Source organism: Phoca vitulina, unplaced genomic scaffold (assembly GCF_004348235.1).
Source record: "Phoca vitulina isolate PV1807 unplaced genomic scaffold, GSC_HSeal_1.0 scaffold52, whole genome shotgun sequence".
NCBI lineage: Eukaryota > Metazoa > Chordata > Mammalia > Carnivora > Phocidae > Phoca > Phoca vitulina.
Window position 1 is genome coordinate 11545515 of NW_022589755.1, and position 17094 is coordinate 11562608.

Consider the following 17094-nt stretch of genomic DNA (forward strand, 5'->3'; position numbering starts at 1 on the left):
ATGCAGACGTTCATTCTACAGTATGCTCAGGCTATGTCTAGAAGGAGGTAGAGGGGTTGGGTAGATGGGCGGAGGGGGATGAAAGAATACTGGGGGTCACACAAGAGGGGCCATTGGAATAGGGTTCTGAAGCATGCATAGGAGTTTGCTGGGTGAGAAAAAGGAACAGCTTCTGTGAAGATAAAAGAGAGGCCGGTGTGTCTCAGGAGCCATGTCTAGGTTTTTCTGGTCTGATCGGACTGCTGGCTGAGAGGTGCGGAGGGCGCCACAAGCAGGGGAAGAAAGGCCTTGAATGTCATGCTGAGCAACTTGGTTTTTTCTCTTGGCATTGATGGGGAGCCACAGAATGATTGTGGGGGGTGGCCTGGAGACTTGGTATGCTAGTCTTGCTGGAGAGGAGGAGGTAGAGAGGGCTGAGAGCACTGAGAGGTGTTTGGGAAGTTTCACCAGTGAGATTTGGGGACCACCTGGCTGGACGTTGGGATAGGGAGGAGTCTAGGTGACTTCCAGATCCTCCTTGATCTCCCATGCTTCCCAATGCCTATTACCTTTGAGAACAAACACGTTCCCCCATGTTTTAAAAAATAAGCAGCTGACCTACTTCCTTTTGTACCACATCCACACTTTATTGTAACCAATCCTCATAACATCCTCATGAATAAAAAGGCAGAATGCTTTTGAAAACCGGGGGTTGGGGTGCCTGGGTGGCACAGCTGGTTAAGCGTCCGACTCTTGGTTTCGGCTCAGGTTGTGATCTCAGAGTTGTGAGATCGAGCCCCAAGTCAGGCTCCTCGCTCAGCTCAGCGTGGCATCTACTTGGGTTTCTCTCTCCCTCTCCCTGTGCCCCTCCCCCCGCACTCTCCCCACCCCCATGCGCTCTCTCTTTCTCTCTCTTTCTCAAATAAATAAATAAATATTTAAAAAGAAAATGAAAAGCAGGGAGTTTTGGGGTTGGATCCCTGTCCAGAAGGGCATGGGTGTTGAGCCTGTGTTGGGTGGAAGCAGGAGATCTTGAACTTAGGGAGGAACTTGGGGAAAGCAGATGGTGAGCTGGCTTCCAGCATGCCCTTGACAAAGATGTACTTGTTGTGATTCTGGGAACTGAGCTTTATATTTTGGTTGAGGCTGGCAAGATTCTGGGAGGTCTTGTTGCCTGGTCTGGCGAAATGGTTCTTCTTCCTTCCCCAGACCACGGTTTGGGGTCTGTGTGATGTTCTCAGGGGCTCTGGCCAGAGCCCGAGGGAAGGCTGCCAACTTCAGTATTCTTTTTTTTTTAAAGATTTTTTATTTATTTATTTGACAGAGAGAGAGTTAGCGAGATCAGGAACACAAGCAGGGGGGGTGGGAGAGGGAGAAGCAGGCTTCCCGCTGAGCAGGGAGCCCGATGTGGGGCTCGATCCCAGGACCCTGGGATCATGACCTGAGCCGAAGGCAGACGCTTAACGACTGAGCCACCCAGGCGCCCCTACTTCAGTATTCTTTCTTTTGTGCATTTCTTCATTCCTTGCTCAGTGCCAGGCCCTGTGCTGGTTAATGTCAGGGAGGGACCCCAAGATGAGTTAGGCTTAGACTCTGCCCTGTGGGCCTCCTTGGCTGCAGAGGAGACAGACCCAGACACAGATGATCCTGGCACAGAGGAATGAAGGTTATAAAATCTAAAAAAAATAAAATAAAAAAAAAGCCCTCCATGGCTCCCTGCCATTCCCAGTATGCAGGGGAGTGTGCTGAGGGGCATGGGGGAAGGGGCTGGCCCAGGGTCCCCCAGCAGGTCAGGAGCAGAGCTGGAACCCAGGTCTAGTTTCCTGAGCCCCTAGTGTGAGATGTGGGATGAGGGTTACGGAGGAGGGCTGGGCCTCTCCCGTGGTTGTAGCTGGATATCAGCTGGGCCTGCAGTCATCCGAACACTCACCTGAGCCAGACGTCCGCGAAAGCTCCCTCACGGGGCTGGCGGTTGCTGCTGGCCGTGGGCTGGAAGCTCAGCTGGGGCTGTCAGCTGGGACGCCGACACGTGGGCCCCGCCATGTGGCTTTGGCTTTTCATAGCTTGACAGCTGTGTTCTGAGAAGGAGCATTCTATGATGTCCGGGTAGAAGCTGCGAGGCTTCTCTGATCTAGCTGTGCAGGGGCCAGAATGTCTGCATTGCTGGCTTGTATGGGTCATGCTAGTCCTTCTGAGGGTCTTCCCAGGTACAAGGGGCAAGGAACCAGCCCTCACCTCTCGATGGGAGGAGTGGCCAAGAAGCTTGAATCCACCTCAGTACCGTTATAACTCCACTTTCCAGATGAAGAAGCAGATCCAGACAGGTTAGGGGACATGCCCAAGGCCACACGGCTAGTAGCTAGTAAATGGCAGAGCCAAGATGTGAGCCCAGGCAGTCTGGCTCAAGTCTGTGCCTTTAGCTACTACAATAAACTGAGCCTTGGGGTGGGGGTGGGGGTGGGGGGCGAGAGGAGCCGTGGTACTCCAAGGTTTGGCCCGTTGCGGGGGAAGAAACTGGCCTCTTCCCTTGGAGCTCTGATCAGCCTGGAACAGGTGACCGTCCCAGAGGCCCTTTTCCATCTGGGAGTATGCTTCTCTGCTCAGGTCTGGACCCTGCCCCTCAGGCTTAATGTCTGAGGCTCAGGAAAAAAGGAGAACAGCTCTGTGTGACCCCCGGGGTGGGGTCCTTTCTGGGGCACTTCAACTTTCCCATCTGAATGGTGGGAGGTGTTCAGCCTGGTCTCAGGAGTCCTTTCCAGGGCTGACACTGTAATTCCTTCTCTGGCCCTGTCCCTCTGGGTGTCACAGCTCTGACCTCCCTGGACCATTGAGACCAGGGGCCCCTCGAAGGCAGGGCTCAGGTCTGACTCATCTTCGGGCCTCCCACATCACCAGGCAGGCCTTGGTATTTTGGGGTGAGGTACATGGAGGCACGGGGAGAGGGTCCACATCTGAGCCCAGCCCCCCTGCTCTCGCTGCCCAGCCCCAAGCCCCCAGCACCGGATCCTGCTGGACTTCCTTTTCCTGGACACGGAGTGCACTTATGACTACCTGTTCGTGTATGACGGGGACTCTCCCCGAGGGCCCCTGCTTGCCAGTCTGAGTGGGAGCACTCGGCCTCCACCCATCGAGGCCTCCTCAGGCAAGGTTGGTGGGGCCGGACTGTGGGGGGGAGCTGGGCTGTTGGGGGGCCAGGCTGTGCGGGGGTAGACTGTGGGGCTCTGGCTGGAGGTCCAGGTGGAGTTTGGAGGGGGGGGGGGGGGGGGGTCGATACACAGAAGGAAACAAAAGAGGGGGAGGGGCAGAGAGACCGAAGGAGAGACTTCGCGTCTGACTGACGGAAGGACACAAGGACAAAGAAGGGTGGAGAGAGACCAAGAAAGGAGGTGGGGACGCCCAGGGTGGGGTGGGGACAGCAGCAGCCCACCCTCCCAGTCCAGTCCCCCGAGTCCCTGGAGCCGTGCCCATCTCGTGCCTGCAGATGCTGCTGCACCTCTTCAGCGATGCCAACTACAACCTGCTGGGCTTCAACGCGTCCTTCCGCTTCTCCCTGTGCCCCGGGGGCTGCGGCAGCCACGGGCAGTGCCGGGCCCCCGGGGAGTGCGCGTGCGAGCGCGGCTGGGGGGGCCCCGACTGCAGCCTGCAGGAGTGTCCCACCTACTGCGGCAGCCATGGCACCTGCGCCTCGGTGAGCCTGTCCCCAGCTGTGTCGTGTCCCTGTCCGCCCCCCCCCGGTCTGTGACCACAGCTACCGCTCCATCTGCCCCTGCCCCACTCCCGCCCGGGACCCTGCTGTCACCCTGTCACCCACAGTGACACTCCCCTCTCCTCCCAGACCCTGCCCCCGCCCGCCCTCCAGCCCCACCCCACCTTCATCTGCGGCCCCTCCTCTGCCTGAGCCCACGCCCCTCCTGCCTCTCGCCTGCATCTGGCCTGCAAGCCCACCTGCCTTCCGCTTGCCGGCCCGACTCCATCCTCCCACCCAGCCGCTTTGTCTGGCCCTGACTTCGGACTGCTGACCACTGACCTTGGGCCTCAGCCCCGCACATCCAGCTTCGGGACTGGGTCACGTCTTGAGCACTCCTGCCTTCGCCTCCCCAGGCTGAGGTCGTCCGGCCCAGGCTGACCTTGCCCTCACCGCTGTCCTTCTCCTCCAACCTCTCTTGCTGTCTGTCCTCGTTTTCCTCTCCGGGCCCTTCTGTCTTTCCCTTTTTTTGTTGGGCTGTCTGCTTTTTTCTACCTCTCTGCTTCTTTCTGGTTGTGTCTTTGTGTCCCTTTCTTCCTCCGTCTGTTGGCCTGTGTCCTTCCTGGCTGTTGCTCCATCTCTCCTTTCCCATCCATCTTTTTCCTTCTCCCTTTCTGCCCTGTGTGTCTCACTCTGGCTTCATCTCTCCTCCCCCTTTCTCTCTTTTTTTTCTCTCTCCATCCCTGCCTTTGTGTGCCTGTCCCCCTCCAGCCCCTGGGACCGTGCCGCTGTGAGCCTGGCTTCCTGGGACACGCCTGTGACCTGCACCTGTGGGAGAACCAGGGGGCCGGCTGGTGGCACAACGTGAGTGCCGGGGACCCTGCCTTCTCGGCCCGGATCGGGGCGGCCGGTGCCTTCCTCTCCCCGCCGGGGCTGCTGGCCGTTTTTGGAGGTGAGCCGATGGGGTGTGCGTCTGGGGTCTGGCGGCTTGGCAGCCTGTGGCCAGGGCTTGAGCCATCTGTCCCTCCACAGGCCAGGACCTCAACAGCGCCCTGGGGGACCTGGTCCTATACAACTTCTCTGCCAACACCTGGGAGCGCTGGGACCTGAGTCCTACCCCGGTACGAATCCTCCCCAACCCCCCGCCCTGCTCAGAGGTGCCTGTCCACTCTGGCAGACCCAGCCAGGGCCCCCTGGAGCAACCCTACCACCTCGTCCGCCCCCAGCCCTGCCACTTGATATGGGCCCACCTCCTCCTCCTGATGCTGCTTTTCGACCTCTGATTTTCTTTTTGCTTCCTTTATCTCCATTTTTGCATCTTATCCTTCTGTGGATCTCCTGTCTCTTTCTCTTGGTTTCTCTCTCCATTTTTGTCTCTGCCTGTTGGTCTTCTGCTCTCTCTTGGTCTCTGTGTCTCCCCTCTGGGCTGTCTGTCTCTCCCTCTGCTTTTCTCTGCCACCTCCCCTATCCCTGCCCCCCTGCCTCCTCCGCCTCCTTTTTTTTTTTTTTTAATTTGTTTTTGTTCGCCTGTGTCTGTCTTGCTGGGTCTGTCTTCCTTTTTCTCTTCGTGTATCTCTGTCTGTCTTTCTCCGTGTCTCTCTCTGGCTGGCTCTCATGTCACTCTGTGTCACCATCCTGTCCCCCGGTCTCTTACCCACAGGCTGCCCGGCACTCCCACGTGGCTGTGGCCTGGGCCGGCTCCCTGGTGCTCATGGGTGGCGAGCTGGCCGATGGCTCCCTCACCAGCGATGTGTGGGCCTTCAGCCCGCTGGGCGGGGGCCACTGGGAGCTCCTTGCGCCACCTGCCTCGGGTTCCTCGGGGCCACCAGGCCTGGCAGGTCACGCGGCCGCCCTGGTGGATGACGTCTGGCTCTATGTGTCTGGCGGCCGCACCCAGCACGACCTCTTCTCCTCCGGCCTCTTCCGTTTCCGCCTCGATGGCTCCAGCGGAGGCTACTGGGAGCAGGTGGTTCCAGCAGGTGGGCGGCCCCCTGCTGCCACCGGTCACTCCATGGTGTTCCACGCGCCCTCACGCACCCTGCTGGTTCACGGTGGACACCGGCCCTCCACTGCCCGGTGAGTGACCTCCTGCAGGGCCAAGCCTGGCCCAGGCCCCTGGGTCTTCAGTCTTTAGTGGTCTTCGTCCACTGATGGACTTCTGCAGTCATCCGCCCTCCTTCCTTAGGTCATTCACTAGTTCATTCGTTGTCTTATTTGCTCATCCACTCATTGACTCTCTAACCTTTCCTTCACTCTCTTGGCCACTTACTTCCCATGCGCTCTCGCCTGTCTGTCCACTCAGCCACACCCCGCTTGGTGGCCAGCCCTGGCTAGATGATGCATGGAACCCAGGGATGAGCCACTGGGAGGCAGGTGGGGACATAAACCCCATCACGCCGGCCTCACCCTGACTGATCACATGACTCTTGAGAGCCCAGAGGAGGGAGAGAAGCCTTTCCTGCCCTGAGCCCCTCCTCTGCCCCTCCCGATAGGTTTTCTGTGCGGGTGAACTCCACCGAGCTCTTCCACGTGGATCGGCGCGTGTGGACCACCCTGAAGGGCCGGGATGGGCTTCAGGGCCCACGGGAGAGAGCCTTCCACACAGCCAGTGTCCTGGGCAACTACATGGTGGTCTATGGTGAGGAGGCTCCCTGATCCCGCCTGCCTGCCTGCCTGCCTTCTAGGGCCCCAGGCCCACACTGAGCTGAGGCTCCCTGCCTGGGTGTCCCCACCTCTGCCAGGCTTGCCAGCTGTGCCCCTTTCCTCCTTTCCAGGGGGCAACGTGCACACCCATTACCAGGAGGAAAAGTGCTATGAAGATGGTCTCTTCTTCTACCACCTCGGCTGCCATCAGTGGGTGTCGGGGGCTGAGCTTGCCCCCCCAGGAACCCCTGAGGGTGAGTGGCCCCTCTGTTTTCCTGAGGGGCTCCTGAGAGTCACACTTCCCTGACAGTGAATCTGGGCTTTAGGCAGGAGCCACGTTGGTCCTCATAGGGTGAGCCAGATGTCCTGTTAGAGCTGGCCTCCAGAGGTGAGCCTGTGCGGGGAGGCAGGGCGGGGTCGCTGTTGCCATGGAGACGGGAGGCAGGTCCAGCAGCCCTGGTCTAGGCTCCAGTCCAGATTTTGCCAGTTTCCAGATGCCCCAGGGAACGACCTACATGTGACCTTTTCAGGGTCATAGAGTGGGCAAGTGGCAGAACCAGGATGGCCAGGCCCCAAGCAACCATCTGTACAAAAATATTGTTTAATCTCTCTGTGCCTCAACTTGCCCGTTTGTAAAATGGGGATGACAGTAATACTTAAACCACTGGGCTGTTGTGAGAGTTGATTAAGATGGTGCAAAGAATGAAGATCTCCTAGCCAAGGGCTCAGTATGTTGACTTTTTGATAGTGTCAGCATCCTGCCCCAGGGCCCGAGGGCTTGCCTGGATGGCAGTGTGGAGAAACCTTTCAAACTCATTAAGTCAGACTGCTTGGAGAATCAGAAGGAAGCCACGGGCCCTCTGCTCGGAAAGACACTAGTACACACAAACTGGCCTATCATTTCAGGGGGCTGTGGACTTCCAGGAGGCCCATCTCTTCTCCCCGCCCCACTGGACAGAAGAGCGAGGACAGAGAACAGGCATAAGGAAGGGACATTGACATTTAAGGGGTAGGCTGGGCGAAGGGTTCCCCATGGAACCCTGTTTGACCATCAGGCATAAAGCCTTGGCCTGGCATTTGAGGCTCTTCTGCCTGTCCCTATTTCTCCTTTAGGCCAGAGTGTGAGGTTTCTGGAGGCCTCTTCCTCTGTAGTTTGTGAGTCCCCAGGCCAAGTCCCATGTGCTTACAGAGCATATGGGTCGGTAAGAGGGTGAGGGGTCACCAGTCACTGAGCACTTACCCATCAGTCAGTACTCTTGGTTCTGGGCGACAGGATCCAACCCAACCAGCTTGAGCGAAACCGAGTTCTTTTTTTTTTTTTCAAGACTTTATTTATTTATTTATTTGACAGAGAGAGACACAGCGAGAGAGGGAACACAAGCAGGGGGAGTGGGAGAGGGAGAAGCAGGCTTCCCGCTGAGCAGGGAGCCCGATGCGGGGCTCGATCCCAGGACCCTGGGACCATGACCTAAGCCGAAGGCAGACACTTAATGACTGAGCCACCCAGGTGCCCCACAAAACCGAGTTCTTGGCTCACTTGAGTGACAACTGGCTTCAGGCTGGCCCGGGTGTGGGCACTTACATGATGGCATCAGCTAGTTCTCATTCAAGTTCGCTTCAGTCTGTGGCAGATTTGTCTTTTGCAAATGGTCACCAGCAGCCCTGGGCCTATATCCTACCCCTTTAAAATGCCCAGAGGGAGGAAACACATGCCTTTTTCCCAAAAATCATAGGAATCGGGTCCTGTTCCTGAACGAGTCACTGACCTGACAGGTCTGGGCTCGGCTCAGCTTGAGCCTGTGGACTGTAGTGGGAGAGGGTGGAGTTCCAGAGGAAAATCAGAGGCTGTCCCCAGAAGGGAGGCTGGTGTACAGACAAAACCAGGTGAGAGCCAGGCGGCCTGCCTCATGGCTCCCCGAGGGCAGGAAGATGGTCCATTTATTGAGGAGGAAACCAAGATTCAGAGAAGTTGAGTCTCTTTCCCAAGGCCACACAGCTACTCAGAACCCAAGTAAATGGTAGACCTAGGAATCAATGCCAGGTTTTTCTGACCCCGAAGATCATGCTCTTTTTTTTTTTTTTTAAGATTTTATTTGTTTATTTGAGAGAGAGAGAGAGAGAGCACGAGCAGGATGGGGGGCAGAGGGAGAAGCAGGCGCCCTGCTGATCAGAGAGCCTGATGTGGGGCTCGATCCCAGGACTCCGGGATCATGACCTGAGCCGAAGGCAGACGCTTAACCAACTGAGCCACCCAGGCGCCCCATCATGCTCTGTCTTTTTTTTTTTTTTTTTAAAGATTTATTTATTTATTTATTTGACAGAGACAGAGAGAGCAGGAACACAAGCAGGGGGAGTGGGAGAGGGAGAAGCAGGCTTCCCGCAGAGCAGGGAGCCTGACGTGGGGCTCGATCCCAGGACCCCTGGATCATGACCTGAGCCGAAGGCAGACGCTTAATGACTGAGCCACCCAGGCGCCCCCATGCTCTGTCTTTTAAAGGTGGTTCGGGCAGTGGTGTGGGAGCTCTGGCAGGTGCAGGGCCAGGCAGGCTAGGAGGGTTTCCTTGGGTGCGTTCAGTTGAAGCAGGAAGTAGGAGGCTGGACTGAGGCATAGGAGAGTCGGGATAGTCCTCTGGGCAAGGGAGTCGTGAGCATAGGAGGGGAGACTGGTTGGAGTCTCATGTCCTTGGATTGGGGGGTGTCTGTATTCTCCTAGGCCGAGCAGCGCCTCCCAGTGGCCGATACTCACATGTGGCGGCTGTGCTTGGTGGCAGTGTCCTGTTGGTGGCTGGGGGGTACAGTGGCCGACCCCGTGGGGACTTGATGGCCTACAAGGTGCCTCCCTTTGTGTTCCAGGCGCCTGCTCCGGACGTGAGCACTGGGGTGATAGGGAGAGGGTGGCTGGGGAGGAGGTAGCATGGTTCCCATGGAGGCGGGAGCAAGTTGGGGCAGGTCCCTGGGGGAAGGACTGGGGGTCCCTAGGGATATGAGGGGAGGGCAGTTGGTCCCCAGGTTCAAGCGGGGAGGACTGGAGGTCCCTGGGGCTGAGGGCAGAGTGGATAGGGGTCCTTAAGGTGTCGAGCAGTTGAGGGTCCCTGGGATCATAAAGTGGTGGGCATGAGGGAACAGGCTCCAGGTCTGAGGACCCCCCCATCTCCCTGCAGTACCACTTAGACTATTGCTCCATGTACACCGACCATAGCGTCTGCTCGCGAGACCCCGAATGCAGTTGGTGTCAGGGAGCCTGCCAAGCCGCACCACCTCCTGGGACTCCCTCTGGTGCCGTGAGTGACTGTCCTAGCGCTCTGTCTCCTAGCACATGTCTCCCTCTGTCGAAACTAAGTACAGAAGGACCTCCTCCCACTTGGGAGACTTGTTTTCACACCGAAGATTGGCCCTCCTGCCCGCTGACCCCTCTGAACCTCTGACCCCTCCCGATCCTTTTGAACTTACAACCCTGTCCCCAGACCCCCTGGCTCCTGTCCTCTTGATCTTCCTCATTCCAACTGGCTTTCAGGTCCCTTCTCTGATTTCCTGACACTTTCCACCCTGTGACTCCCGAATCTACAGCACTTCCCAGGTCCGTTGCGCCCCTGTGGACAGTAACCTCTGTCCCTTCCCCTCCCTGCAGTGTCCAGCTGCCAGCTGCCTGGGACTGGGCCGCCTTCTGGGTGACTGCCAGGCCTGCCTGGCCTTCAGCAGCCCCACAGCTCCTCCCCGGGGGCCCGGCACCCTGGGCTGGTGTGTGCATAATGAGAGCTGCCTCCCCCGGCCTGGTGAGTGTGCAGGGGCGGTGTGGGAGGGGGCGGCGCAGCACCCCACACTGACCTCTATTCCCCCCACCCTTCTGTCCTCACAGAGCAGGCCCGCTGCCGAGGGGAGCAGATCTCGGGCACCGTGGGCTGGTGGGGGCCTGCGCCTGTCTTTGTCACATCCCTGGAGGCCTGCGTCACCCAGAGCTTCCTGCCTGGCCTGCACCTGCTCACTTTCCAGCAGCCGCCCAATGCCTCCCAGCCCGACAAGGTGGGAGCCAGGGGATGGGGCCTGGTGTGTGGTCCCAGGGTTTTCATTTTTCAAATGGTTCTATACCACTCTTGTGATTGCCTAATAAGCCTTTACAGTCAAGAGTCTGATTTTACTTATTGACCTCTAAAGATTTTTTTTTTTTAAGATTTTATTAGAGAGAGAGAGAGAGAGAGAGAGCACATGGGGGGGGAGGGTCAGAGGGAGAAGCAGACTCCCTGCTGAGCAGGGAGCCCAATGTGGGACTCGATCCCGGGACTCCAGGATTGTGACCTGAGCCTAAGGCAGTCGCTCAACCAACTGAGCCACCCAGGCGCCCGACTTCTAAAGATTTTTTTAAATTGTGCTAAAACACACATCATGTAAAATTTACCATCGGTGATATGAAGCACGTTCACAACATTGCACAACCATCACCACCTAGTTCCAGAATATTGCACAACCACCACCACCTAGTTCCAGAGCACCACCTAGTTCCAGAAAGACACTCAAGATCCATTAAGTAATCCCTCTCTGTTCCCCCTCTCCCTTTGGCCCCTGGCAACCACTGACCTTTTAGTGGTTATGGTTGGCAGTCTGCTAACTCTGGATTTGCCAATTCTGGGTATGTCATATAAATGGAATCCTATATGTTGTATTTTGTGTGCAGCTTCTTTCACTTAGAGTAATGTTTTCAAGGTCCATCCATGTTGTAGCACGTCTTAGAACTTCATTCCTTTTTATGGCTGAGCAATATTCTCTTGTATGGCCGTGCCACATCCGTTCATCAGCGGATGGACATTCAGGGTGTTGATACTTATTGGCTATCGTGAATAGTGCTGCCGTGAGCATCCCCTGTATAAGCCACTGTTTGAGAACCTATTTTCTTTTAAAAAATATTTTCTTTTTTTTTTCGATTGAGGCATTATTGACATACAATATTATGTTAGTTTCAAGTATATAACGTAATGATTTGAAATGTGTATATATTGCAACAAACACCTATTTTCAGCTCTCTTTGGGTATATATCTAGGAGCGGAATTGCTGGGTCATATGGTGATTGAATATTTAACTCATCGAAGAATCACCAAACTGTTTTCCACAGTGGCTTCTTATTTTGATTTTTTTTTTTTTTAAAGATTTTGTTTATTGGGGCACCTGGGTGGCTCAGTCGTTTGAGCGTCTGCCTTTGGCTCAGGTCGTGATCTCAGGGTCCTGGGATCGAGCCCTGCATCGGGCTCCCTGCTCAGCGGGAAGCCTGCTTCTCCCTCTCCGACTCCCCCGTGTCTCTCTCTGTCAAATACATAAAATCTTAAAAAAAAAAAAGATTTTATTTATTTATTTGACAGAGACAGCGAGAGAGGGAACACAAGCAGGGGTTGAGTCCCGCATCAGGCTACTTGCTCAGTGGGGAGCAAGTGTGGGAAGCCCTCTCAGTGTGGGAAGCTGTCCCAGTAGCCCCCCGCAATTTGGCGCCACCCTAACTCTTCCCAGAAGATCAATTGGGATTTCTTTTTTTTTTTTTTTTTTTAAGATTTTATTTATTTGACAGAGAGAGACACAGTGAGAGAGGGAACACAAGCAGGGGGAATGGGAGAGGGAGAAGCAGGCTTCCTGCGGAGCTGGGAGCCCGACATGGGGCTCGATCCCAGGACCCTGGGACCATGACCTGAGCCAAAGGCAGACGCTTAACGACTGAGCCACCCAGGCGCCCCTCAATTGGGATTTCTTATGTATCCTTGCAGGTCTACCCATTCACATACATGTAAATGTGACATTTAATTATTTTTCTTTGTTGCACAAAAAGTAATATTCCAGTCACAGTACACTGCCACTTTTAATTCTTTTTTTTTTTTTAATTACACTCTAAATTTTTTTTTTCTTTTAAAGATTTTATTTATTTATTCGACAGAGAGAGAGAGACAACGAGAGAGGGAACACAAGCAGGGGGAGTGGGAGAGGGAGAAGCAGGCTTCCCGCGGAGCAGGGAGCCCGATGCGGGGCTCGATCCCAGGACCCTGGGATCATGACCTGAGCCGAAGGCAGATGCTTAACGACTGAGCCACCCAGGCGCCCCGCCACTTTTAATTCTTAATATATCCTAGCAAGCTTCTTAGAACTTAGGAAATACCCTCTCTCTTTCTTTTTTTTTACAGTTTTGTAATACTCCATTTAGATTCTAGGGCTGTGGTGCTATAGTTTATTTAGGTAGTCTCCCGTTGACGAATACTTGGGTTATTCCATTCTTTTGCAATTACAAAACGCACGCTAATAAATCATGTAGCATGTCTGTCACTTTGAATGTTGGATCTGGACTCTCTCTCTTTTTTTTTTTTTAAACTCGTGTATTGGTTTATTATATAACCGAGTACATGTTACATAGGGTGAGGTCCAGAAGGGTCGTGAGCAAAGGAGCTCTGTCCCTGTAGAGCTGGGATGTGACCCCTGCTGGCACGGGGCTGTGTTCACTAATTTGGAAATTTCTCCGAACCCTGTAGTTCAGGGACTTTTTAAAAAAGCGTGGACTCTTAAGGGCTTCGGTGGAAGGTGGAAGGGTGGGATGTCAGAGAAGAAGTTCCCAAAAGGTCTGGGGTCCTGGAGTTTCATGAGAGAGGTGCTGAGTGGGGACCGGGACCCTGCTGTCTATTGTTGGAGTCCCAGTGCAGAGTGCCCCTGGCCTCGGTGCTCATTTGATGAAAGAGGGAAGGAGGTTGGGGTGCCTGATCTTTTCTAGCTCTGGTGTTTGCCTGAGGGGTGGGGCCACTGTGGGGCCATGCACAGAAGCGCTCACGCATACCCTCCTCCGTGGCTTGCCCAGGTCTTGATTGTCCGCAGTACGACCATCACTCTGACACCCAGCCCAGAGACTGACGTGTCCCTGGTCTACCGTGGCTTCATCCACCCACTACTGCCCGGAGGGCCCGGAGGGGCGGGGGCTGAGGATGTAGCTGTGTGGGCCCGGGCCCAGCGTCTACATGTCCTAGCCCGGATGGCCCGGGGCCCTGACACGGAGCACATGGTGAGAGTGCCTGAACACACAGGGGGCTGTTAGTTATAAATGTGGGGGCTGGGGTGTATGGTGTGGGGGGAGGACTGGGGAGAAATCAGAGGCACGGGATATATCCTTAGTGGAGGGAGGGTCCTGGGGTTTTCAGTTATGAATGGAATTGGGGGGGGGATTTTGAAGAAGGTGAGGAGGGTCTGAGTTACCAAGTCAAACTCCCCCTGAGGATGAGGTGGGTGGTGGTGGGGGGGTTGTTGAGGGTTCTCAGAGGTTCTTGGGGTCTAAGGAACTCTGAGGCCCTCTTCCTCTTCCCAGGACAGAGGTCAGTGCTAGGTGGGTTTGGGGCTCTTGGACGTTTCAGGGGTTGGGGCGGCTGGAACGTTCTGAGGCCCCTGTCTGTCCTTCACCCGTACCCAGGAGGAGGTGGGGCGCTGGGTGGCTCAGCAGGAGAAGGAGACGAGGCGGCTACAGCGCCCAGGGTCTGCTCGCCTCTTCCCACTGCCTGGCCGGGGCCACAAGTATGCGGTGGAGATCCAGGGCCAGCTCAATGGCTCGGCGGGCCCTGGGCACAGCGAACTTACGCTGCTGTGGGACCGGACTGGCGTGCCAGGTGGCAGCGTGAGTACCCAGGCCCTGGCCTCAGATCCCTGGAGCTTTCCGAACCCCAGACCACAAATTCTAACTCTCTTGACCTGACCTCTCCCTACCCCCCCCCCCCGACTCTTGAACACTCGGCCTCACCTTGAGCCCTCCAGACCCCAGCCTCTGACCCCCAGACTCTGACCTGATCTCACATTCTGACCCCCTGCCTACATCTCTGACTTCTCCTGCCCTGCCCTGACTTCTGCCCTCTGTATTTGGCTCTCTCATCTCTAGGTGCTCTCAAGCCCCGATCCCCTTTTGTCTGCTCCTCCTAAATCCCGGCTTTCCACATGCTTGGGTTCTTAACCTTGTCTCCAAACACGTCTCTAGCGCCAAACCCTGACCCCTACCCCCAACCTCGACTCCTGCCCTGGGACTTGGCTTGTGGACCCCTGGCCCTTACGTGAGCCCTTCCCCCAGGAGATCTCCTTCTTCTTCCTGGAGCCCTACCGCTCTTCAGCTTGCTCCTCCTACTCCTCCTGCCTGGGCTGCTTGGCCGACCAGGGCTGCGGCTGGTGCCTGACCAGCGCCACCTGCCACCTGCGCCAGGGCGGGGCCCACTGCGGGGCCGGCGGGGCCCTGCTGGTGCTGGTGCCTGCCCTCTGCCCGCTCTGTGAGGAGCACCGCGACTGTCACGCCTGCACTCAGGTGCCTGCCAAGCCACGGAGGGGAGGTCTCAAGATCAAGGCAGCCGGATCAGGCAACTGGGAAAGGGGGAGGCCCTCTGGAGTTGGCACGGGCATCCGAGGGGTCCCCTGGGTGCAGTGGGGGGAGACAGGTGGGGCCGTTGTCCTTGATCTGCAGGTGAGAGCCAGGTGGGGAGCAGGGCTCCTGGCAGTCAGGACTCTCCCTGTTGTAAGGGCCAGAAAACCCAACTTAGTACCTCTTTACCAGAGGGGCATTTATGGGCTCCAGCACCAGAGCCCGGGAAGAGCTCTTTAGGCTTGTTGTTTAGACCGTGTGGTCAGGCGTCCACCCCCCTCCATCCCATACCCTCGCTTCCCTGGAGGTTCATTCCTTGGGAGTGGCAAGGGAGCCACGAGGGCTCCAGACTTTCATCCCCCCCACGCAGCCCCCCAAGTCCCAAGTGGAAGAGAGCACCTTTCTGTCCCCACCCCACTCTCACCCACAGTTCAACAGAAGTCCCAGAAGCACTTTTCGTTGGCTCTGGTTGGGTCTTGTGCCGACTCTCAGAGCCATCTGCGAGGCTAGGGGGTAGGGAGTGTGGCCCCTTGCCCACCCCTGGAGCTTAAGGATCCACCAGTCCCAACCGGACCAGACATAGGGGTTCTTTTGCCCCAAAAGGGAGTGGGTGCCGGGAAGGTGGATCCCATGGATGCCATTGGCTGGAGGAGAAAGTCTAGAGAGGCAGGCAGCTGGGGAGGGAGGGGGGCTTGGAGGGGTGGTCTATGGGGTGGGGCAGGTGAGGGAGGCAGCTACTTGTGGAGCCCAAGGTAGAGGGCCATCTGGGCTCTTACTCCTTTAATTCCCCAGGACCCCTTCTGCGAGTGGCATCAGAGCTCCAGCCGCAAAGGGGACGCCGCGTGCAGCCGGCGGGGCCGGAGTCGGGGTGCCCTGAAGAGCCCAGACGAGTGTCCCCCACTCTGCAGCCAGTGAGCCGCCTGGGCCCAGGGGGAGGGGATGTAGGGGGCATGTGGGGGCTGCTGCACGGTCTGACCCTGTCCCTGCTCCCCGCCCCCAGGCGCCTGACCTGTGACGACTGCCTGGCCAACTCCAGCCAGTGTGCCTGGTGCCAGTCCACGCACACCTGCTTCCTGTTCGCGGCCTACCTGGCCCGCTACCCGCACGGGGGCTGCCGTGGCTGGGACGACAGGTGCGGTCTGGGCATCGGGGCGGGGCCCACAGAGGGGAGGGCGCGGACACCCCCACCCACGCCTGTCACCCTGCAGCGTGCACTCGGAGCCTCGGTGCCGGAGCTGTGACCGCTTCCTGACCTGCCATGAGTGTCTGCAGAGCCACGAGTGCGGCTGGTGTGGCAATGAGGACAACCCCACGCTGGGCCGGTGCGGCCGGGACCGCGGGGCCGCGAGGCCAGAGGGCGGGCGGGGTGGGGGGCTCTCGCCTGCCCTGATTCTAACGGCGGATTGTCTCTCTGTGTTTCTTCCCCTCCCCTCTTGGTTTCTCTCTCTCCTCCATCTCCACCCTCTCCCGCTCTCTGTGACTGGTTTCTCCTCATCTTTGCTTCTTGTCTTTCTGTTTCCATCTTTCCTTCTCTCTCCCTTCACCATTTCCCTGTGTGTCTCCGGTCTGACTCCGCTGGGTTTCTGTCTCTCCTTCATTTCTCCTTGTGTCCTTTTCTCCGTGTTCATATTTCCGTTTCTCTCTTTCCCATCGGCCCCTCTCTCCCTGTTTCCATCTTGGTCTCTCGTTTCTTTATCATCTCCCCCTTCCCCCCCCCCCCCCCCCTCCCCCCCCCCCCCCCCCGCCCCAGGTGCCTCCAGGGGGACTTCTCGGGGCCACTGGGCGGGGGGAACTGCTCCCTGTGGGTGGGGGAGGGCCTGGGGCTGTCTGTGGCCCTCCCCGCCCGCTGGGCGTATGCCCGCTGTCCTGACGTGGATGAGTGTCGCCTGGGCCTGGCGCGGTGCCACCTGCGGGCAACCTGCCTGAACACACCCCTCAGCTACGAGTGTCATTGCCAGCGAGGCTACCAGGGCGATGGCATCACGTACTGCAACCGCACGTGAGCGGGGCTCGGTTTCCATGGAGATGTCGCCCGGGGCTGGGGCACGTGGAGATGGAGGGAGGAAGCCGTGGCAGTGCTGGGGTGCCTCCCAGGGAACCAGCATCCCCAGTGAGCCTGGGGTTTTTACCTTGCAGGGTAGGCCCTCGTTAGAGTGACAGGGTCCCCAGTGTAACACTAGTTACTGTGGAGACGGGTCACCCCTGGACTGCGGACCATAGTCCTCAGTGTTGCCATGGAGACGGAGGAGGACCCAGTTGAAAGGGGTTTTCACAGAGAGCAGATCACCAGTGGTGATATGTGGTTACCATAGAGACAGGAGTTACCACGTGTGGGGGCGTTACCTTGGAGACAGGGCCGCCCACAGAGTCCAGGAGGAGGAACCGGCCGTGGCCGGGGGATGGCGTTGCCGTGGAGACAAGGCGGTGGACTGGGGCGGG

The 17094-nt window shown here is 57.3% G+C and overlaps 1 protein-coding gene across 2 annotated transcripts in view; it reads left to right on the forward strand.

Annotated features, from left to right (window-relative positions):
- MEGF8 (multiple EGF like domains 8) overlaps positions 1-17094 on the forward strand; it is a 41680-nt gene that overhangs the window by 2495 nt on the left and 22091 nt on the right. For both annotated transcript variants that reach the window (XR_004297497.1, XM_032388085.1), the window contains exons 2-19: positions 2963-3126; positions 3461-3667; positions 4436-4616; positions 4697-4785; positions 5325-5740; positions 6157-6302; positions 6439-6561; positions 9021-9175; positions 9469-9588; positions 9936-10080; positions 10164-10327; positions 13126-13326; positions 13729-13929; positions 14374-14601; positions 15448-15566; positions 15656-15787; positions 15864-15977; positions 16406-16654. Coding sequence is in view for 1 of the 2 variants with exons in the window: in XM_032388085.1 (XP_032243976.1) it covers positions 2963-3126; positions 3461-3667; positions 4436-4616; positions 4697-4785; positions 5325-5740; positions 6157-6302; positions 6439-6561; positions 9021-9175; positions 9469-9588; positions 9936-10080; positions 10164-10327; positions 13126-13326; positions 13729-13929; positions 14374-14601; positions 15448-15566; positions 15656-15787; positions 15864-15977; positions 16406-16654 (3154 nt within the window). In the remaining variant the exon portion in view is untranslated. The remainder of the gene's footprint in view (positions 1-2962; positions 3127-3460; positions 3668-4435; positions 4617-4696; positions 4786-5324; positions 5741-6156; positions 6303-6438; positions 6562-9020; positions 9176-9468; positions 9589-9935; positions 10081-10163; positions 10328-13125; positions 13327-13728; positions 13930-14373; positions 14602-15447; positions 15567-15655; positions 15788-15863; positions 15978-16405; positions 16655-17094) is intronic.